We start from the raw sequence: 20358 nt of genomic DNA, 5'->3' as shown, positions 1-20358 counted from the left end.
CCTCTTTGTTCCTGATGTAGATCTTTACTCACCCCTTCTCAACATCAAAAAAACGAAGATCATGACCACTGGTCCCATTACCTCCTGGCAAATAGAAGGGGAAGAAATGGGGGCAGTGAGAGATTTTACTTTCTTGGGCTCCATGATCACTGCAGATGGTGACAGCAGCCACAAAATTAAAAGACGCCTGCTTCTTGGGAGAAAAGCAATGACAGCATCTTAAAAAGCAGAGACATCACCTTGCCAACAAAGGTCCGTACAGTTAAAGCTATGGTTTTCCCAGTAGTGATGTATGGAAGTGAGAGCTGGACCATAAAGAAGGCTGATCACCGAAGAATTGATGCTTTTGAATTATGGTGCTGGAGGAGACTCTTGAGAGTCCCATGGACTGCAAGAAGATCAAACCTCTCCATTCTGAAGGAAATCAGCTCTGAGTGCTCACTGGAAGGACAGATCCTGAAGATGAGACTCCAGTACTTTGGCCACCTCATGAGAAGAGAAGACTCCCTGGAAAAGACCCTGATGTTGGGAAAGATGGAGGGCACAAGGAGAAGGGGATGACAGAGGACGAGATGTTTGGACAGTGTTCTCGAAGCTACAAACATGAATCTGACCAAACTGGGGGAGGCAGTGGAAGACAGGAGTGCCTGGCGTGCTCTGGTCCATGGGGTCACGAAGAGTCAGACACGACTAAACGACTAAACAACAACAAATTTAGCAGGCTAGGGAGTTATCAGGAGGCCTGAAGCTCAAATGCTGTTTAAGGCTTTCTTCCCATATGGAGAAATCTAAATCCAGGGAATAATAATAATAATAATAATAATAATAATAATAATAATAATTTATTATTTATACCCCGCCCATCTGGCTGGGTTTCCCCAGCCACTCTGGGCGGCTTCCAAAAGAATATTAAAATACTGTGATACATCAAACATTAAAAGCTTCCCTAAACAGGTCTGCCTTCAGATGTCCTTCAGAAATCCTTCATTGATGATGCAGACATCATCAGAGCCTGGAGATATGCAGTCGTGTATCCATAGCAGTGAACATAGGAGAAATGACCGCTAGGAGGACTGCAGAGAGAATAGCTGGGGAAACCTAGCCAGATGGGCAGGGTATAAATAATAATTACTATCCTTAGTATTAAAACATGTCTCTCCCACATTGGTCTTTACAGCCACAGCAGGCGCTGCAACTGTCCAGTAGCTTGACCTCACCCCCAAAGACACAAGCCTCCACTGTCTCCCAACACAAATGGATGCCAGCACAGTTTAGAGATGCAGAACTAGATAATTCCAGCATTTCCCAAACTTGGGTGCCCAGCTGTTTCTGGACTACAGCTAGCAGGACCAATGATCGGGGTGATGCGAATTGTAGTCCAAAAAGCAGCCAGAAACCCAACTGATTTACACACACACAAAAAAGTTTCAATAAAGTTTGTAATTCAAAACCAAAAAAACTACAGCACCCACAATTCTTTGCGGGAATGAACGCGCATCGAACCTCTGCTCCGCCGCGCCACTTGCCAGGAACAGGAGAGAGCCAGAAAACACCGCCGGCGTTCTAAGTCTCCTCCTATTGGCCCAGCCGCGGCATCGGGCCGGCCACTGAGGGGCGAGCTCCGGCGCGTGCGCACTGCCGCCGGCTTCTCCTTCGCTTTCGGGGAATCGAAATCGAACCTCGGCACCGCTCCGTTCTCATTGGTCCGCCCCTTTCCTCCGCCCCTTTTGCCTGCGGTTTTATCTCGGGGAGCCAATCGGCTTGCGACTTAGTGCGAAGTGAGTTCGGGGTCGGAGGTCGTGCTTTGCCGGGCGACTGTGGTGTCATGGCGGCCGCCAGCGCAGTCTGCCTTTCGTGGCTGAGGCGGAGGGCGAGCGCTTGCCGGGGTAGCGGCGCCATGGGGCCCTGGCTGAGGGGTCCGGGCTGCCTCCGCCTGGCGCGGCTGGCTCGGGCTCGAGGCCTGTGGAGCTCTGCTGGAGGCCCCAAAGCGGTGTCTGTGGACGTGGGGGGCAGGTAAGGAGTAGGGAGGCAACGGTGACTGGTTCCCCGTGCATAAAAAGCGGTGTGTGATCCTCTTCATTTCCTCCAGGGCTTAAAACCTACCAGGGTTCAGCCTTGGAAACCGTTCCCAAAGCCGCGTCTGACTCCTGGGGGTGTTTGATGTTGCCTCTGGCCACGTGCAGAGTGTCTTTGCCCTCACCGCCTTGCATAGTGAAGAATCACAGAATGACAGGGTTGGAAGAGGCCTCCTTTGAAGATATGATGGGTTGTAACAGTCTGCCTGCAGTTGGGAATTTATTTATTTTTGTAACCATTTTTATTAATTTTCCATTTTTCCAATATTGTATCATAACAAATAATTCACTACTTCAAGAGTTTTCCCTCCCCCCTTGGACTTCCCTCAACCTCCTTCTCTGGTTTATTTTAACATAGTATTATTTCCTGCATATCTTCATTCCATTTGTTTTTAACATTTGATCTTATGTTGTTGTTTAGTCGTGGTGACCCCATGGACCAGAGCATGCCAGGCACTCCTGTCCTCCACTGCCTCCCGCAGTTTGGTCAAACTCATGCTGGTAGCTTCGAGAACACTGTCCAACCATCACGTCCTCTGTCGTCCCCTTCTTATGCCCTCAATCTTTGCCAGCATCAGGGTTTTTTCCAGGGAGTCTTCTCTTCTCACGAGGTGGCCAAAGTATTGGAGTCTCATCTTCAGAATCTGTCCTTCCAGTGAGCACTCAGGGCTGATTTCCTTCAGAATGGAGAGGTTTGATCTTCTTGCAGTCCATGGGACTCTCAAGAGTCTCCTCCAGCACCATAATTCAAAAGCATCAATTCTTTGGCGATCAGCCTTCTTTATGGTCCAGCTCTCACTTCCATACATCACTACTGGGAAAACCATAGCTTTAACTATACGAACCTTTATTGGCAAGAGGGTGACCTAGTCCAAACGAATCTCAACGTGCAGTCAGTCCCCCAAAATCCAATATTTGAAACCATACTGGACACCGCTTAGCTTTGCAAATGTTCTTGTGGTTTTGTTATTGCTGCACCATGCCACTATACTTTTCCATTTCTTTTCCAGAGAAGGAGCAACCTTGAGTTTGGTGCAGTTTTAATGTTTGTCCGCATAGCTTTTTTGCCACTCGCAGGGATCACTTTGCGATGTGGGTAGGGGAAAGATGAAAGGGGGAAAAAAATCAAGGTGGAAGCAGAAACATGTTCCCACGCTGCTGTCACTTCTGAGTAGGTGGGGAAAAAACATCAGTCCTGACTTAAAACGTACAAATAGGCATCCAAACAAGATTGATGATAAGACATGTGTTCAAAGGTCGAAAGCGCTTTTCTTAATTGTTAATGTGAGCTGGTAATGTTTATTTCATTTTTGCTGTTATATCTGCAAGATATATATGTATATAAATATGAGCAAAACTTGTGTAGAGAGACTGTTCCCTCACAGCTGACCAGCTTCAGATTTATAGTAAAATGAAAGTTTTTCTAAACGTGTGGAGTGCATTTTTTCATACTTTCTACCTACAGCATTATGAAATTATGAAAGCAGCTGCAGGCATTTGCAGGGTGTGTTTGCCTGTCAGCTGAATAATGCAGCCCCTTGCCGCACAGATCTAAGAGAAATATAAATTTTCACATAATTAAACTTTTCTTTAATTTCCTTTCTTCAGAAAATTAGAAATCTCTTCTGGAAAATTAGCCCGATTCGCTGACGGATGTGCTGTAGTACAGGTAGAAAATTATTCAATAACCATATACCATTGAAATTGTTTCAATTGTTTGATACATTTTGCCTATCTTTCCAGAAATATAGCAGATATAGAGATTGATATCTCATTGCTCTGTACTGAAGAAGTGTGCCTAATACCTTTCTCCCCCTCTTTTTAAAAAAATTAAGCTAGGTGATACATCAGTGATGGTGACAGCGGTCAGTAAAACGAAGCCTTCTCCATCTCAGTTCATGCCTTTGGTGGTGAGTAGCACTGAAGTATTTAACATAATGCATAGCTTTGCATAAAATTATACTAGTTTGTTATAATGCAAATATCTTTCAAAGAACCAAGTTAAAACATTTCTAGACAAACGCCTATAAAATTATTTTATTGGTCTGGGTGAATCAGATAAACTGGATTGGTATCTTGTGATTTTCTACAGTGTCCTGTGCTTAATAAAATAAAAGGGAACAATAATATTGTCTCTTACGTAAGGTTGACTATCGACAAAAAGCTGCTGCAGCAGGAAGAATTCCTACCAATTATCTGAGAAGAGAACTGAGCTCTACCGATAAAGAAATTCTTACAAGCAGAGTAATAGGTATGTACTATAAGTCTGAGCTGTGTTCTATTATAACTATTCCAATAATTTCTTGGAAATTTGAAAAGGGGGGCTTTGTTTTTAAAGGCTTTCCCCATGATGCAGTAGTTTCTTAATATATTTAGGGGAAATTGTGCCTTAAGTGCTACTTACCTTGGGATGACATAAACCTGATCCTAAGCATTCTAACTGGGACGCAAATCTGATTGATTTCAGTGGACTGGCTTCCAAGGTAATTGAGCCTTGCATGCATTTCTTCCATGGAAACTAATGATACTAATTTCTTGCCTGGATACAATCTTCATGTTTGCCTGGATCGCAGGAGATGGTCTTTGGGAGACAGTCCTACTTTGCATCAGGGGATTGGCTTAACTGGTTTTATCTGCTGCAGTGTGAATAGCTTGTGAAAACAATTAGACATAGAGAGAGAGAGAGATGACCTTAAATATTTAATACTGTTTTACAGATCGGTCCATTAGACCACTCTTTCCAGCAGGCTACTATTATGATACACAGGTAAGTTATTTTGATCACTTCTTACTTCTAGCCTAGTTCCTAGTGTGATGTTAGTGCGATACCACTATTAAATAGCCGCTTTGTATGTTGCTACTAAAGAAATGTGGGAAATATCACTCTGGGTTGGATCCAGCGTTAAAAGAACTTCATTCATGAGATCCTCCCGCTGGAGTAAGAGAGGAAGGCAATCTTTGCCGATTCCTCCATCTCTCTGGCCCGCATGGAAAACTCCCTAAGCAGTGGGGGAGGGGGTGTTAGGGGCTGCATGAGATAGGAAATGTCACCCGCCTTACCTTGCTTCCTCCAACAGAAGACTTTGCTGGGTCTCAGTGTTTTCCATGAATGGAAGGAGCCCTTCTGTACATGGAAGGGATGCTGTGGATCCAGTTAGCCTCCCTGTGAGAGGCCGCACTGTTGAAATAGTCAGTTGTCTTCTCTTTCTATAGTATATTAGAAAATAATTGATGAGAAACATAGGGGACCCAAAAGGTATTTATTAAATGAAATATCTTAAAACTTTGGCTCTGGAAAAATCCCTCTCCTAAATTTTTAAATAAGGCAAAAAATGAATAACATCCCTATTGGGCAACAAAACTTTAACAATCCAAAAAGCAAGCAGCAATAATAAATAATCAGCAGGGCATTAAGGGGAATCAACCCCACAGTACGTTGGGAAAACCTGACAGATAGGAACCTCTGTTTTTTAAAAAAAAAAATTCCTTCCAGTAGACCTTAAAGACCAATTTTTTTATTTTGACTATGGCAGACCAACACGGCTACCTATCTGTGTCTGGTTTTTTGTTTTTTTTAAATGAACGATTTTTCATGGGGGAATTAAAAGAACATAAAGATGGTCTTCCTGACACATCTTTGTTGGGAGGGCAAATCCAAAACATGAGTGTGTGTGGAAGAACACATGTAAGGCGATAGTCCTTACCTAAACGTTAGCAATGACCTTTATATTTGCAGATAAATTTATTTATTCAACTTCCATAAGTGCACAGTCTATAACGGGAAATACCCAGCTGAGTTGTACTCTATGAGTAGACCACATTTAAGTATTTTAACTCCATTGATTTACAGTGGTGCCTTGCAAGACGAAAAGAATCCGTTCTGTGATTCTCTTCGTCTAGCGGTTTTTTTCGTCTTGCGAAGCAAGCCCATTGAAGGATTAGCGGATTAGCGCTATTAGCGACTTTTAGAGGCTTTTAGCGGCTTATCTGCTGATCGGATCAGCTGATAAGCGGCTTAGCGCTATTAGCGGCTTTTAGCGGCTTATCTGCTGATCGGATCAGCTGATAAGTGGCTTAGCGGCTTAGAAAAAGGGGGGGAAACCAGCAGGAACTCACAAGACATTGTTGTCTTGCGAAGCAAGCCCATAGGAGATTCGTTTTGCGAAGCACCTCCAAAACGGAAAACTCTTTCGTCTAGCGAGTTTTCCGTCTTGCGAGGCATTCGTCTTGCGGGGCACCACTGTAATTTGTTCTACTCTGAATATGACGAACTTTGATTGTCACCCAACACCTTGAATAATACTAGCCTTTGTGTGCTGCTTGGATATAGGGTGTTACCATGTCTGTTTAGAGTGTGGCTGAGCTTTTCTCCCTCCCCCCCACCCCTGAGGTTTTGTCTCCTTCTTTAAGCAGCTGTACTTTGCCTTGAGCTTTTTGAAAAGAAATCTAAACGTGCAACTTCTGGGCAACCGTGTGCCCAGTTGCGGGTAGGAGCTTACCTGTTGGAATTTAGATAGCCACAAAGAACGCATCGTTGGGAGTTGCCTCATTGGAGACTGAGCTAAAGACATAGCCGCACTCCAGAGTAATCCTGGTACCTCCATATACATGAACAGGGCTGCTACATGAAATCATGCATCAACTTTTCTTTTTATTTCCCCAGATCCTTTGTAATCTTTTGGCTGTAGATGGTGTCAACGATCCTGCGGTGCTGGCCATTAATGGAGGTAAAAACATTTTTTGTAAATAAGACTAGTTAGTCTTAGCAAAACGGTATAAAGAGTTTTCAAGTAATGCATCTCAATTGCTTTTAGCTTCCGCAGCCCTTGCTTTGTCGGATATTCCATGGAACGGTCCCATTGGTGAGTAAAGAAACACTAACTTTAATTTAGCATTGGTTTGAAAACGCATGGCACAAGTTTATGAGAAATGAAAGCAAACCTCACCAGTTTGAAGCTGTAAAGTTAAGAAGAAGAAAAAAATCCAGGCACCATGAAGGCTAGAAATATTTAGAGGCTACTGGGTTCAGGTTGTGTTTTTTCGGGTTGTGGACTGCCGAAACCCGGAAGTACCGGAATGGGTTACTTCCAGGTTTCGGCAGAAGCGCCAAATCGCACTTTGCGCATGCACAGAAGCGCAAAATCGCAACCCGCACGTGTGCAGACACTGGTTTCGAACGTGCATCCCGCACGGATCACGTTCACAACCCAAGCGTCCACTGTATAAAAGAATGGGTAAATAAAACTTGTAATGAATCATAAGAGCCAGTTGCTAGGGGCCAAGGTCCCTTCACCCACAGAAACACTCAGTAAAATATTTGAGGGGGCCAGCCCACCCACCCCCACCCCCGTTGATGAGTATTGCCATTCAAATGGTGTGCTTGTATGCGTCTTGTGATCGATGGTGTGGGGTGGACTTACCTCCCCCCCCCCCATATTATTCAAGTTTGCACCCCTGTAATAAATATTTGGAACTCCTCAAGAGATGTTCTGCCTCTGAGCTGGTTTATTAACGTTATATCTAGATTAGTCTTGCTTCAGTCTTGTAAGAGCATCCTTGTAGCTGCAAGATTGACCAGTTCCGAAGTAGTCAGTCTTTATTGTTGCATAGCTATTGGCAATTATAGCTTTATTTAAAAACAAGTAGCAGACAGACATTAGCTACAAACAATATAAACCTGATTCACAAACGTCCATACATATAAATAGACAGATCACATGTGAGCAGGGTCCCTTAAGGACTTGAATAGGACTTGAATACCTCCCATCATCCTGTCTTCCCTTTTTTGTTCAGTCACTCTGGACTCAGGGCCAGTTCAGTACTTGCTGAGGAGCATAATAAAGAGTAATATTGTGGCCAGATTTTTCAGGGCCCACTTCATTCCCTCTTGCACATTTTTCATGGCTTTCTGGTTGGTTCCTTTGGGCTCTTGTCCTTTTGGGGTTTTTTTTTTGGCAGATCTGCTAGCAGTGAATTAACATTCAGTCTGTGCAACCTGCGCAGTGATTTGCTCCTGTCCTTCAGCACAGTGGAGTTCTGCTTCTTCTTCTTTTTAATATAATTTTTATTAGTTTTTTTTTTAAACATATCATTTTTAACAGTAATTAAACATACTTTTACATCTTATTCAAATTTTTGACTTCCATCAATCCTGTCTGAAAATTTTCCAATCTAATCTCTCAGTATGCATTTCTTATCTCCCCTATTACATTTCAAACTCATAACCAATATCTCTATCTTTTTCTACTTTGTAACACTTCGTATATTTCTCCTTACAAAACTTCTTGTAGTCCTACTAGCGTAATTTGTTGATTACAGTTGCTCTTCAAGTAATTCATATACTTCTTCCAATCTTCTGTAAATCTCTGGTCCCGCAGGTTTCGCATACTTCCTGTCATTTTGTTCAATTCTGCATAGTCCATTAATTTCATCTGCCCAATGGAGTTCTGCTTCGTCTTTACTTGAACAGCTGTCCAACCTCTCCTTGCTGTATCAAAAATTGCTTTAGGAACTCATTGCAGTTTGCTGTGCAGCAAGGGAGGGGGCTGCTAAATTGTCCCCTGGGAATTAGTCCCTCACTTCACCACCTACTATGTACTACGTAGAGCAGAGTTTGCCTGCTGTCAAAGCACAGATAGACCAAGTTGTATTGTACTTGTTTGAACAGAGCTAAATCCTCATCAGTTGTGTCCAGTACAGGCAAACTAAGGGTAGGCAGCTCTCTTAGTGGTGCAGCTGCTGAAATACTCGTGTGTGACAGTAAAATCTCTTGAATTAATCAATTGTCAAGCCCTACGCAGTTCTCCCAAACCGCATTAGCTTTTCCGTGTTAAAAGCACATCTGAAAAGTAATCTCACAAGCTAGTGTTGCCTTAGTTGCAAAAAGCTAACTGATGGAATATCTTAATTTATGGAGTATCTTCTCAGGTGCTGTGAGGGTAGGACTGATTGATGGAGAAGTTGTTGTGAATCCCACACGAAAAGAAATGTCGTCCAGCACTTTGGATTTAGTGGTCTCTGGAGCCCCTCGTAGCCAAATTGGTAAGTGATTCAAATGGATTATTTACTAGTAAAATGGCCAGAGTATGGTATGAAGCCATTTTCTGCTATTTTAAAGCTAAACGGGTGTCAGCCTTATGATTATTGTTATTACTGGTATCCTATTTATTTATATTCCACCTTTTTCCATAAAAGGGACTTAAGACAGCTTATAGCTAAAAAAATTAAGGATGTTTTTTCCCCCACCTGTGCTTAGCTGTTAGTAAGAACAGGGGGAAAAATCAGTACAGTGGTACCTTGAGTTACAAACGCCTCAGGTTACAAATGCTTCAGGTTACAAACTCTGCTAACCTGGAAGAGTTACTACGAGTTGAGAACTTTGCCCCAGGATGAGAACGGAAATTGTGTTCTGCAGCGGCAGCAAGAGGCCCCATTATCGAAAGCATGCCTCTAGTTCAGAGCAGTTTCAGGTTAAGAATGGACCTCCGGAATGAGTTAAGTTCGTAACTAGAGGTACCACTGTACTTTAAAATAACAAAATATTAATAGAATATCACAGCACCAGCCCTTTCCTTAAAAACTGTCGGTTCCCAAAAGCCTGCTGGAACCAGGAAGTCTTCACCTGACATCAGAAGGACAGCAAGGAGGGAGCTAGCCTAACCTCTCTAGGAAGGGAGTTCCAAAGTCTAGGAGCAGCCATCGAGAAGGCCCTCTTCTGCATCCCTGCCAAACCTGCCTGTGAGAGTGGCAGCAGCGAGAGAAGGCTTAGATGGAAGGCTCATTCGAAAACCTGTGTGCGCCACTCTCCAAGGGCTGGTTCACATACACATATTCATCACTTGATGACTAGCATGTGTGAGTCAGCAACCACAGATCAAAACACTGCAGTTAGACTTCATGTATCACTTTAGATAACTTCAGGTGCAATAATTCCTGGTTCTTGCATTGAACATTGAGGGGCTGAGAGATGTGTTGAAGGACTTTGATGTGTATGAACCAGTTCTAAACTTAAGTGGTTTCCTGATTCCTCAGTTTTGAGGTCATTCACTAAATTTATCAATTGGGCTGAAACTTTGTAGGTAGGATGTCTTTGAATCAATGATGCAACCACACTTGGAAAACCCTGTACATTTCTGGCTGCCTCACCTCAAAAAGGACATTGTAGAGTTGGAAAAGGGTAACCAAAATGATCGAGGGAATGGAGTAACTCCCCTATGAAGAAAGGTTACAAGATTTGAGACTTCTTAGAAAAAGGACGATTAAGAGGAAACATGATAGAAGTATAAAATTACACATGGTAAGGAGAAAATGAATAGAGAAATGTTTTTCTCACTCTCAGAGCTAGAACTTGGCAACATCGAATGAAGCTGAGTGTTGGAAGATTCAGGATAGACAAAAGAAAATACTTCTTCACACAGCACATGGTTAAACTATAACATTTGCTCCCGGGAGAAGCAGTGTTTAGGGCTTGGCAATATCTGGTTTTCAACATTGTGATATATCACCAGCAAAGCATCGTGATATACTGATATATCATGGTGGTTGGAATAAGGATGGAGCTATGTAGAGGCATTGGCTGGCTTCACGTTTTTCCCCACATCGTGATTTTTGCCAGTGATTCGCTGCCCTCTGCAGGAGTCGGGAGAGCTGAGCCGGCAGAGTTAGCAGGGAATACAGGAATCGAGAGAAGCATTGCCTGGCTTCACAGTTTCCCCCACATTCTGGTTTTTTTGCATAGCGCGTGCACACACAAACACACGATTCAAGATACATTGCCAGATCAAGAATTATGAAACTGGATCTGATATCACAATATGGATGTCAAACCAGTTTTGGACAATATATTGATATATCACCCAGCCCTAGCAGTGATTGCCACCAGCCTGGATGACTTTAAAATATTGTTGTTGTTGTTGTTGTTGTTGTTGTTGTTGTTATTTATTAAAATTTATTTATACCCCGCCCTCCCTGGCCAGAGCCAGGCTCAGGGCTGCTAACACCAATAAAATCACAGTAAAAACATAATAGGGGGGGAAAGAAGAAAAACACAATTTAAACTACAGGTTAAAATGCAATTTAAAATGCAGCCCCATTTTAAAAGTAGCTGATAAATCAGGACCATAAGGGAAGGGAAACATAGGGGTCAGACTGAGTCCAAACGAAAGGCCAGGGGGAACAGCTCTGTCTTGCAGGCCCTGCGGAAAGCTGTCAAGTCCCACAGGGCCCTAGTCTCTTGTGACAGAGTGTTCCACCAAGTCGGGGCCAGTACTGAAAAGGCCCTGGCCCTAGTTGAGACCAATCTAACCACCTTGCGACCTGGGACCTCCAAAATGTTGTCGTTTGTGGACCTTAAGGTCCTCCGCAGGGCATACCAGGATTAGACATGGAGGATAAGGCTACAATGGCTATGATCTGTCTCTACTGTGGGTGCCAGTTGCTGGAAAGCTCAGGAGGGGAGGCTGCTGTTGGGCTCAGTTCCTGCTTTTAGGCTTTCCACAGGCATCTGGTTGGCCCCTGTGAGAACAGAATGCTGGACTAGATCGACCACCGGTCTGATCCAACAGGCTGTTGCATTAAAACGACTGTATGTGATGTCTCATGGCTTACTGTTTCTACTTTGTCAGGATCAATGTCATAATGAAATGACCTGCATTGCGAGAGTGCAGGTTAAGTTGTTAGCTTCTGTTTTCAAAATCCACACTGGCCGTTTGGGTTTCTCTGTGAATATTGGTTGATAGCTGAAACGTATCAGTCAAAGACAGCTGTGACTGACTTTCCCATCTCTGAATTTGAATAAACAGTGATGCTGGAAGCTGCTGCCGAGAACGTATTGCAGCAGGACTTTTGCCATGCTATCAAAGTGGGCGTGAAGCACACCCAACAAATAATTCAAGGCATACAACAGCTGGCAAAGGAACAGGGCGTTGCCAAGAGAACCGTGCCGAAGCTATTCACTGCTCCTGAGCAGATCGTGGAATGTGCAAAGCAGTAAGTACACAAAAGGTTTTCTGGGCTACGTGGGCTGCAACTGCAGATATAGTAGCTGAATTTAGGGTTTCCTTATTTTAAAAATCTAAAATACACCTACGTAAATTTTCATCCACCTTCAAAACACAACACAAGCTGCTATGATATGGAAAGAAAAGGATATATTAAAACTGTTCCACTCATATGCTAAATAAGAGCCCAGCTCTTGATCACTTTCTCTTCCGTTTGGTACCCTTTACTAATTATATTTGTGTTAGTAATTGCCTTTCTTTACTGATCCTCCTTTGTACGTAGGAGCCTAAATTGTGCTGGTAAAAATAGGCTTGCTTAATCCTTGGTGAATGTGAAATTCCCTGAAATTCTGAAGCTGTGGAAGAAAAAAACAGTTTGGTTTGGGATATGGAGGGATATGCAATATTTCATTTTTAGGACTGCCCCTCCTCCGCAAGGACCCAGGGATGTACAACCTGTGACCTTCTGGGTGATGCTTTTTCCCAACACCATCATTCCTGACCACTGGGCTTGCAGGCTACCCATCTCTGCTTTTGGGAACGCAACAGGCAGAGCAGAGCAAGGGATCTGAACAGAATGTTAAAACCTTTTCACTGTGTGCTTCCCACCATCCTTGTCCTTAGCTAGCACTGCTGACGAAACAGTGTCTCACAAAATACTGCTCAGCAATGACAGTGGTGCTTTTCACCTTGGGAAATTTTCAGTTTTGTAGCTGGCAGAATCTTTTGACCCATTTGGCCCCTGTCTGCCCAGCTGCTGATGTTGCCTTGTGTCCCCGGACACGAAAATGGGACAGAGCTGGCCGCCAGGATAACAAGGCACACAAATTTCCTTTTTTAAAAAAAGTGTTCTCCCACCCCCCCCCCACCCCCACTGTCACTGGGGCTTAAAGTGGGTTATATTAAAAAAAAATCAGCATTAAGTGAAAGCAACTACTTAGTTCACCGTCTCTGTAAAGGCAGTTGGACTGTCTTTTATGAATCATGAATAATACCCGACGGTTTATTTTAATTAAAGAAGAAGCCCATTTTTTTCTTTTTAAGGGAAAAAATTATTCGTGTCAAGCTGCATATTTCACTTGGCACATGTGGTCCAGTAACTGAAGAGCAAGAGGGGTGTTTTCATATGTGTGCTGTCTGGAGCAGTGAGGTTCTCCCTGTGAATTGTAGGAAACCTGCTATTGAATCAGCTTGAACAGAGAGGCTGCCAAAGTGCTGGAGTCTGTCCAACATCTTTGCATTAAAGTGAGGATTGAATATACCGTATTTTTCGCTCTATAAGACACACTTTTTCCCTCCTAAAAAGTAAGGGGAAATGTGTGTGCATCTTATGGAGTACCGTATTTTTCATCCCATAGGACGCACCTAGTTTTTTGGGGGGGAAATAAAGGAAAAAAATTATTCCTTTATTTCCCCCCCAAAAGCAGGTCGGGGAAACCGAACCAGGTCGAGGAACAGCGGGATGGCGGCGCTGCGCCTCCCTGCTGTCCCCTGAGCTGCTGGGGCTGGCCGATGTCTGCGCGGCGCGAGGGGTGCTCTGCTTCAGGGCGCCAGGCTGCTATCCGCAGCGTGGGGAGCCCTGCGGGGAACTCCTGCAGGGCTCCCCACGCTGCGGATGTATGCCCGAGGTACCACTGTATTTAAATAAAACAAGAGCAGCGGTGTTGTAGTGGTCTGGTGCCCACTATTCTGCTCTAGTTTTCTCTGTAGCGGTTCATAGGATGGAGCAGAAAGGGTAAGCTTCCTCACTATTTAACTGATGGAAATGGCAAGGCTTCTCTTTGCTTGAGAGGCCTCTAACATGTGGGACTCAGGTGGGCAAAATGTGTTGCAGTTTTGCTTCTTTTCATCTTCTTGGCACAGCTGTTTGATTTTTGCAGTCTGCTTCAAGGCAGATTGGGATCCTTCTGGAGACAGAATATATGAGGTACCAGAGAAGAACTGTCACTCGGGCCTTGGCCTGTCTGGCTAGGATTTATGAGTAGCACCTGTTATTTTCTCTGCTTGTCCTGTGTTGCTGCTTTAAATGTCATGAGGATCAACCAGGTTGGCATTCAGATACAGTGGTACCTCGGGTTAAGCTCCTAATTAGTTCTGGAGGTCCGTTCTTAACCTGAAACTGTTCTTAACCTGAAGCACCACTTTAGCTAATGGGGCCTCCCGCCACCACTAGGCCGCCACCGCGCGATTTCTGTTCTTGTCCTGAAGCAGAGTTCTTAACCCGAGGTACTATTTCTGGGTTAGCGGAGTCTGTAACCTGAAGCGCCTGTAACCCGAGGTACCACTGTATGATTTGGTTATAATTTTTCGTCTTTCTCTTTTCTCCCCCACCTTCCCGTGCTTGAAGCCTTGCATCTGGAAAGATCACTGCTGTGTTTTCCGACTTCACGCATGATAAAGTGAGTATTTAAATTCATTTTGGTTAAATTGCGCCTGAACCAGGCGGGTTTTCGCTGTTTGGCTTCAGCCAGTTTAAAGAGATGCACACACAACTGTCTAGGTATTCTGCTCTGAATTTGTTCCTCTTGTTAGATGAAATGTAAATGACAATGCAAAGAACTTTCTGCCCACCCACTTACTGTAGCCTCAATTAGCCTGCTCCCTTCTGCACCACAGTGCCCTCCCATCCCGCTCCAAAGAACAAGAAGTGTATCTTCTGAAGCCTTGTACTGCTTTATTCCTTCCTAGGTTTGAGGGCCAGGGACGCGGGTGGCGCTGTGGGTTAAACCACAGTGCCTAGGACTTGCCGATCAGAAGGTTGGCGGTTCGAATCCCCGTGGCAGGGTGAGCTCCCGTTCCTCGGTCCCTGCTCCTGCCAACCTAGCAGTTCGAAAGCACGTCAAAGTGCAAGTAGATAAATAGGTCCCACTCCGGCAGGAAGGTAAACGGCGTTTCCGTGCGCTGCTCTGGTTCACCAGAAGCGGCTTAGTCATGCTGGCCACATGCTGGCCGGAAGCTGTACGCCGGCTCCCTTGGCCAGTAAAGCGAGATGAGCACCACAACCCCAGAGTCGGCCACGACTGGACCTAATGGTCAGGGGCCCTTTACCCTTTACCTTTAAGTTTGAGGGCCAGCATAAAATGGTAACCGCCTGCATATGGTGGGAATTAAAAGTGTTCCCCATCGGTGGTGCCAGCATGGAGAAATTGCATGCATTGGGAGAAAAGCTTTTTCAGGTTCCCAGCTAGATCATACATAAGCAGAGTTTGGATGGTCATCTGTTATGTATGATCGAGTTGAGGTTCCTACATTACCTGGAGTTGGGCCAGGTAACCCTCGGGGTCCCTTCCAATGTTACAATTCTATGATCACATCTACTGAGTAGCGTGACTCTCTAGGGAAGTGCGTTTCTATGGCCTCTGTGTGCTGATGTACATTAGCTCCCAAGCATAGGATGTGCAAGAGATTCTTTAGCTCATCTTAATAAAATTCAGAATGTGTCAATGGATATCTTACATCCTAGATCTCAAGAGATGAAGCAATTAACAAAATCAGACTTGAAACAGAAGAGCAGCTGAAAGGTCAGACACTCTCTTAATTGACTATACTATGTTCTAAAATGTTTTACTTTGCCAGGGTTTGTCTTACAGTTCTGCCTTTGGCAGTCAAACATTTTTTTATAGACTTGGGGATGCAGATATTTGCAGCAGCCTGCTTCTTACTCAGATGGTGAAGCTGCGTCAGGACTGTGCCACTTCTGATTTGGCGGGGGGTTGTCACATGACCAAATGCTTCTTGCCTCATTTCTTAACATTCTCTGCAAATAGAAAACCAGCACATAATAATAATATAATAATAATTTATTATTTGTACCCCGCCATCTGGCTGGGTTTCCCCAGCCACTCTGGGCGGCTTCCATAGAAACCAAAAATACACTAAAATATAACACATTAAAAACTTCCCTGAACAGGGCTGCCTTAAGATGTCTTCTGAATGTCAGGTAGTTGTTTATCGCTTTGACATCTGCTGGGAGGGCGTTCCACAGGGCGGGCGCCACTACCGAGAAGGCCCTCTGCCTGGTTCCCTGTAGCTTTGCTTCTCGCAGTGAGGAAACCGCCAGAAGGCCCTCGGTGCTGGACCTCAGCGTCCGGGCAGAACGATGGGGGTGGAGACGCTCCTTCAGGTATACTGGGCCGAGGCCGTTTAGAGCTTTAAAGGTCAACACCAGCACTTTGAATTGTGCTCGGAAACGTACTGGGAGCCAATGTAGGTCTTTCAAGACCGGTGTTATGTGGTCTTGGCGGCCGCCCCCAGTCACCAGTCTAGCTGCCGCATTCTGGATTAGTTGTAGTTTCCGAGTCACCTTCAAAGGTAGCCCCACGTAGAGCGCATTGCAGTAGTCCAAGCGGGAGATAACTAGAGCATGCACCACTCTGGCGAGACAGTCCGTGGGCAGGTAGGGTCTCAGCCTGCGTACCAGATGGAGCTGATAAACAGCTACCCTGGACACAGAATTGACCTGCGCCTCCATGGACAGCTGTGAGTCCAAAATGACTCCCAGGCTGCGCACCTGGTCCTTCAGGGGCACAGTTACCCCATTCAGGACCAGGGAGTCCTCCACACCAGCCTGCCCCCTGCCCCCCAAAAACACATGAGAGAGAAGATTGAAATCCAGTGGGGTGGGGGGTTGGATTGTATTTTTAATGAGGAGCATTGGGTCGTATGTACCCCTGATTTGCTATCCAAAGAGATAAACATGTATCTGGGCTGAATTGCACCCATGATAACTAAGCCTTGAAGATGTTGAAGATGAAGATGCTGAAGACAGAAGCATATACCCCCCACCCCAGACCAGTCTTCCATTCTGACATCCAAAGGCACTGAGAATACTCTTGACTAGTGTTGGGCTCTCTACTGTGTACCTGCTTAATGAAAAGGGACAGAAACCAGCCAGACACTGTAATCCAAACCCCCTTTGTGCCAGTGTGTGTGTGTGTGTTATGCGGACGTGTCCCTGCCCATGGGCTCATGCCAGCTTCACTCCACTGGTGCAGAGCTCACCACTCTGCCCACCAAACATGCAGGTGGACAGTAGTGTCACCAACAGGATCCCTGTAGGTGAGGGGCGGCATTTCAGGAGAGGGACTGAGCCCCACTACTGTCCCATGACAGCACTGAGGATAATCAGTGTGTCGGCTCCAGGCTGGTGCAGCTCTTTGTCCTCATCTTATTCCCCAGCCATTCTCCTAGGCGCTTTGAGCATCAAACCTGCCAATGCCAGTGTGGTGTAGTGGTTAAGAGCGGTGGACTCGTAATCTGGTGAACCGGGTTCGCTTCCCCGCTCCTCCACATGCAGCTGCTGGGTGACCTTGGGCTAGTCACACTTCTCTGAAGTCTCTGCCTCATTCACCTCACAGAGTGTTTGTTGTGGGGGAGGAAGGGAAAGGAGATTGTGAGCCGCTTTGAGACTCCTTAGGGTAGTGATAAAGCGGGATATCAAATCCAAACTCTTCTTCTTAACTGAAAATTTAAAGCAAGTTGTGACACCTACTGTCACAAATTCCTTTTACTTCCCTTCTAGTCATATAGTTGGGGGGGGGGGAATAAGCATTGTGTTTTAGGTTTCGTTTCAATTTTCTTCTTTCTTTCTAGAAAAGTTCCCGGAAACGGAGTGTTACGAAATCATGGAATCTTTTAACGTCGTCCTGAAAGACGTCTTTAGAAATCTTGTTCTGAATGAATACAGGAGGTAAACATGGTGTTTTCTGGGTCGCTGTGTTTAAAACAGGTTCTTCCGCGGAATAAGGACACTAAAAGGCTGAAAGCAGTATCATCTTTGCACCAGTTTACAGTGGCCTTGCATACCAAGCCGTCTGCACATGGTTCCTTTAAGGAATCGATGCCCACAAACATAGAACTATCAGTATGCTCCTACTTTGTGGTACACAGCCTTGTTTTCTCATAGCTTTAAGCCCACGGTTAAGCTTAACTGTGGTTTAAAGGTGAACACACAACATGCTGGGAGCACAAGGCTAAAATTTTCAGGTGGTAGGCAATTCCAGGAGCTAAGGCTCAGTGCTAAGCCACCTTACTTGCCCACTGAATTTAATATATCTGACTTCTGAGTAGGCCTGGTTAAGAATGTGCTATAAACGAACCAAAAGCAGCAGTAAGCCAGGAACAAACCTTAGTTACAGCTTGTGGTTTGTTTGGAAGGAAACAAGCTACAAGCCCAAGTTTGAATGTAACGCTAGGCCATGTCACGGTTTCACTCCCAGCAATACATCAGGAGCAGGAGAGGAACAAATTGCCTGTGGTTTTAGTGCTGTGCACCAGTATGCTTTATATTGTGGCTTAAATCGAAAGGCCTTAAATCATGGTTTTGTTTGAGTATGTTTAAAAGCAATGTGTTACCGAGGCCAAAACCTGCTCTCTTTGGGGCCTAATTTGACTGTCGCTTCAAATGTGTCCACATCAGGCTGGACTAGAGGCAAAGTGGGTAGCCACAATTATCGCTTTCCCCCAGTTATAGCCATAATAACACTTGCACTGGGCTCCAAATTTTCATGGATGCAGGCCAAATCTAGAGCCGAGGTGAGAGGAACCCGTGGAAACTGTCCTCTCTGCTGCTTTATTCCCATAGATGTGATGGTCGAGACTTGACTTCACTTAGAAACATCACTTGCGAGGTGGACATGTTCAAAACCCTTCATGGATCAGCGTTATTTCAGAGAGGCCAAACCCAGGTATTCACTGATCTTCCTTTTTCCCGTTTTTTATTTTACTCAAAAATAAAAATACTGTGGTTCAGTGGCCGTGGGTCAGCAACTAAAATGAAATTTACGAAATGGACTTAGATGGTGCGGATAAGCTCCTGAAGACCATCCTGAAATAAACTTGATTCTTTATTTGAATAAGTGCAAAATCATTCCTAACTTTCCCCGCGCGTGCTTATAAAATTAGAGTACACGTATGTTCTGCATCACTATTAAAAACCGCACTGTGTGGGGGATGTGTGAGTCAGTGAATGAAAAGGTTCCCTGTGGGCGAATTGCTTAAAATAACAGCATCTATGAATCAGACCTGCTGCTCTGCTTAAATTGAAGGGTGATAAATTCTCATATATGAGAGAATCTAAGTTCAGCCTCATTGAAGGGCAGTATTTCAATATGAGTAGGGAAATGAGAGTACCCCTAAACATTTTTTAGAAAAAAGCACTGTGTGTGTGTATGCGTGCAGTGCTTTTTTCTTAAAAAATGTTTAGGGGTGCTCTCATTTTCCTACTCATATTGAAATACTGCCCCTCAATGAGACCAAACTTAGATTCACAAAATGTTTAGGGGTATGCGTCCCCCCAGAAAAAGCACTGTATATATATATGGGGGTGGGGGTGGAGAGTGTGTGTGTGTGGTAGTTCCCCCCCCCCATCACCAAAAAGAAAATCTGTTCAGAAGAACTGTGTATATATTTTACTGCAAGTTCTTCTAACAAATGTCAATTTAAAAGTTGTCACACCTTTGAACTGCATTAGTGACTCGCCCAGCTGTAATTGGTATCTGGTGGGAAGGCTAGAATAGGAAATGTGCCCTCTAGATTGGTTCATAATTAGCAGAACTTGTAACCAAGAAGGGGGGAGGGCTGAAACTTGAAGTTGTTCTCTGTAAATCCAAAACAGTGCAGTGCAAACAGTTCATGTCAATGATTCCCCTTCTGGTATCATTGTGAGTTTGTGCCCAGAGCAATGCTTACCTTATCTGGGTTTTTATGTATCTTGCTTTTGAATCATTGCACTTTCTTATTTGTTGAGAACTTAATTCCTCTCCCCTAAACCACAGTATTTTCAGTAGACCTTTGTTTTCTAGGTCCTCTGCACAGTTACATTTGACTCACTGGAATCGAGTGTAAAATCTGACGTTATCACAACCGCTTTAAGGTATATATACCACCATCCCTTCTCCTTTCAAACCCCAACTTGACTTTGGCGTGTTAGTTGCACCATGTGACTCTTTAGGACCTTGTGTTCATAATCTTCAAGTAGATCAGGAGGGGCCATAGCTCAGTGGTTAGAGCTTCATGCTTTGCATGAAGAAGATCCCTGGTTCAATACTGGCATCTCCATTTAAAAAGGATCAGGTGGCAGACAGTGGTGAAGGCCTCTCCCTGCCTAAGAGCTTGGGGCAGGCTTCTGCCAGTCAGAGTCGATAAACTGGGCCGTATGGGCAAATCTGATCAGGGGTAATGCAGCTTCCGAAATTCATATGAAATCACCTTTTCTTTGAAGGCAATCTCTCTAAACATCATTGAAAATGGGTATATACAGCCCCTTCAGAGAAATCAAGACTGGC

General features: G+C 44.5%; 2 protein-coding genes across 4 annotated transcripts in view; both read left to right on the top strand.

The window, feature by feature from the left end:
• The window catches only part of EFEMP1 (EGF containing fibulin extracellular matrix protein 1), a 142802-nt gene that overhangs the window by 112109 nt on the left and 10335 nt on the right, over positions 1-20358 (top strand). The gene's annotated exons all lie outside the window — the stretch shown is intronic.
• Positions 1777-20358, top strand: part of PNPT1 (polyribonucleotide nucleotidyltransferase 1) — a 38779-nt gene continuing 20197 nt past the window's right edge. The window contains exons 1-14 of one of the 3 annotated variants that reach the window (XM_083494339.1): positions 1777-2013; positions 3684-3744; positions 3911-3985; positions 4221-4326; positions 4793-4842; positions 6739-6802; positions 6890-6937; positions 9003-9116; positions 11876-12062; positions 14421-14472; positions 15537-15594; positions 17666-17762; positions 18657-18759; positions 19876-19946. In XM_083494339.1, the coding sequence (XP_083350465.1) occupies positions 1826-2013; positions 3684-3744; positions 3911-3985; positions 4221-4326; positions 4793-4842; positions 6739-6802; positions 6890-6937; positions 9003-9116; positions 11876-12062; positions 14421-14472; positions 15537-15594; positions 17666-17762; positions 18657-18759; positions 19876-19946 (1274 nt within the window). In that variant the 5' untranslated portion in view covers positions 1777-1825. The remainder of the gene's footprint in view (positions 2014-3683; positions 3745-3910; positions 3986-4220; positions 4327-4792; positions 4843-6738; positions 6803-6889; positions 6938-9002; positions 9117-11875; positions 12063-14420; positions 14473-15536; positions 15595-17665; positions 17763-18656; positions 18760-19875; positions 19947-20358) is intronic. The other 2 variants (XR_014523544.1, XM_083494340.1) reach the window with 2 other exon arrangements.

Source organism: Podarcis liolepis (genome assembly GCF_965112155.1).
Source record: "Podarcis liolepis genome assembly, chromosome: 3".
Classification (NCBI taxonomy): domain Eukaryota; kingdom Metazoa; phylum Chordata; class Lepidosauria; order Squamata; family Lacertidae; genus Podarcis; species Podarcis liolepis.
This window is presented reverse-complemented; position numbering and strand designations above follow the sequence as displayed.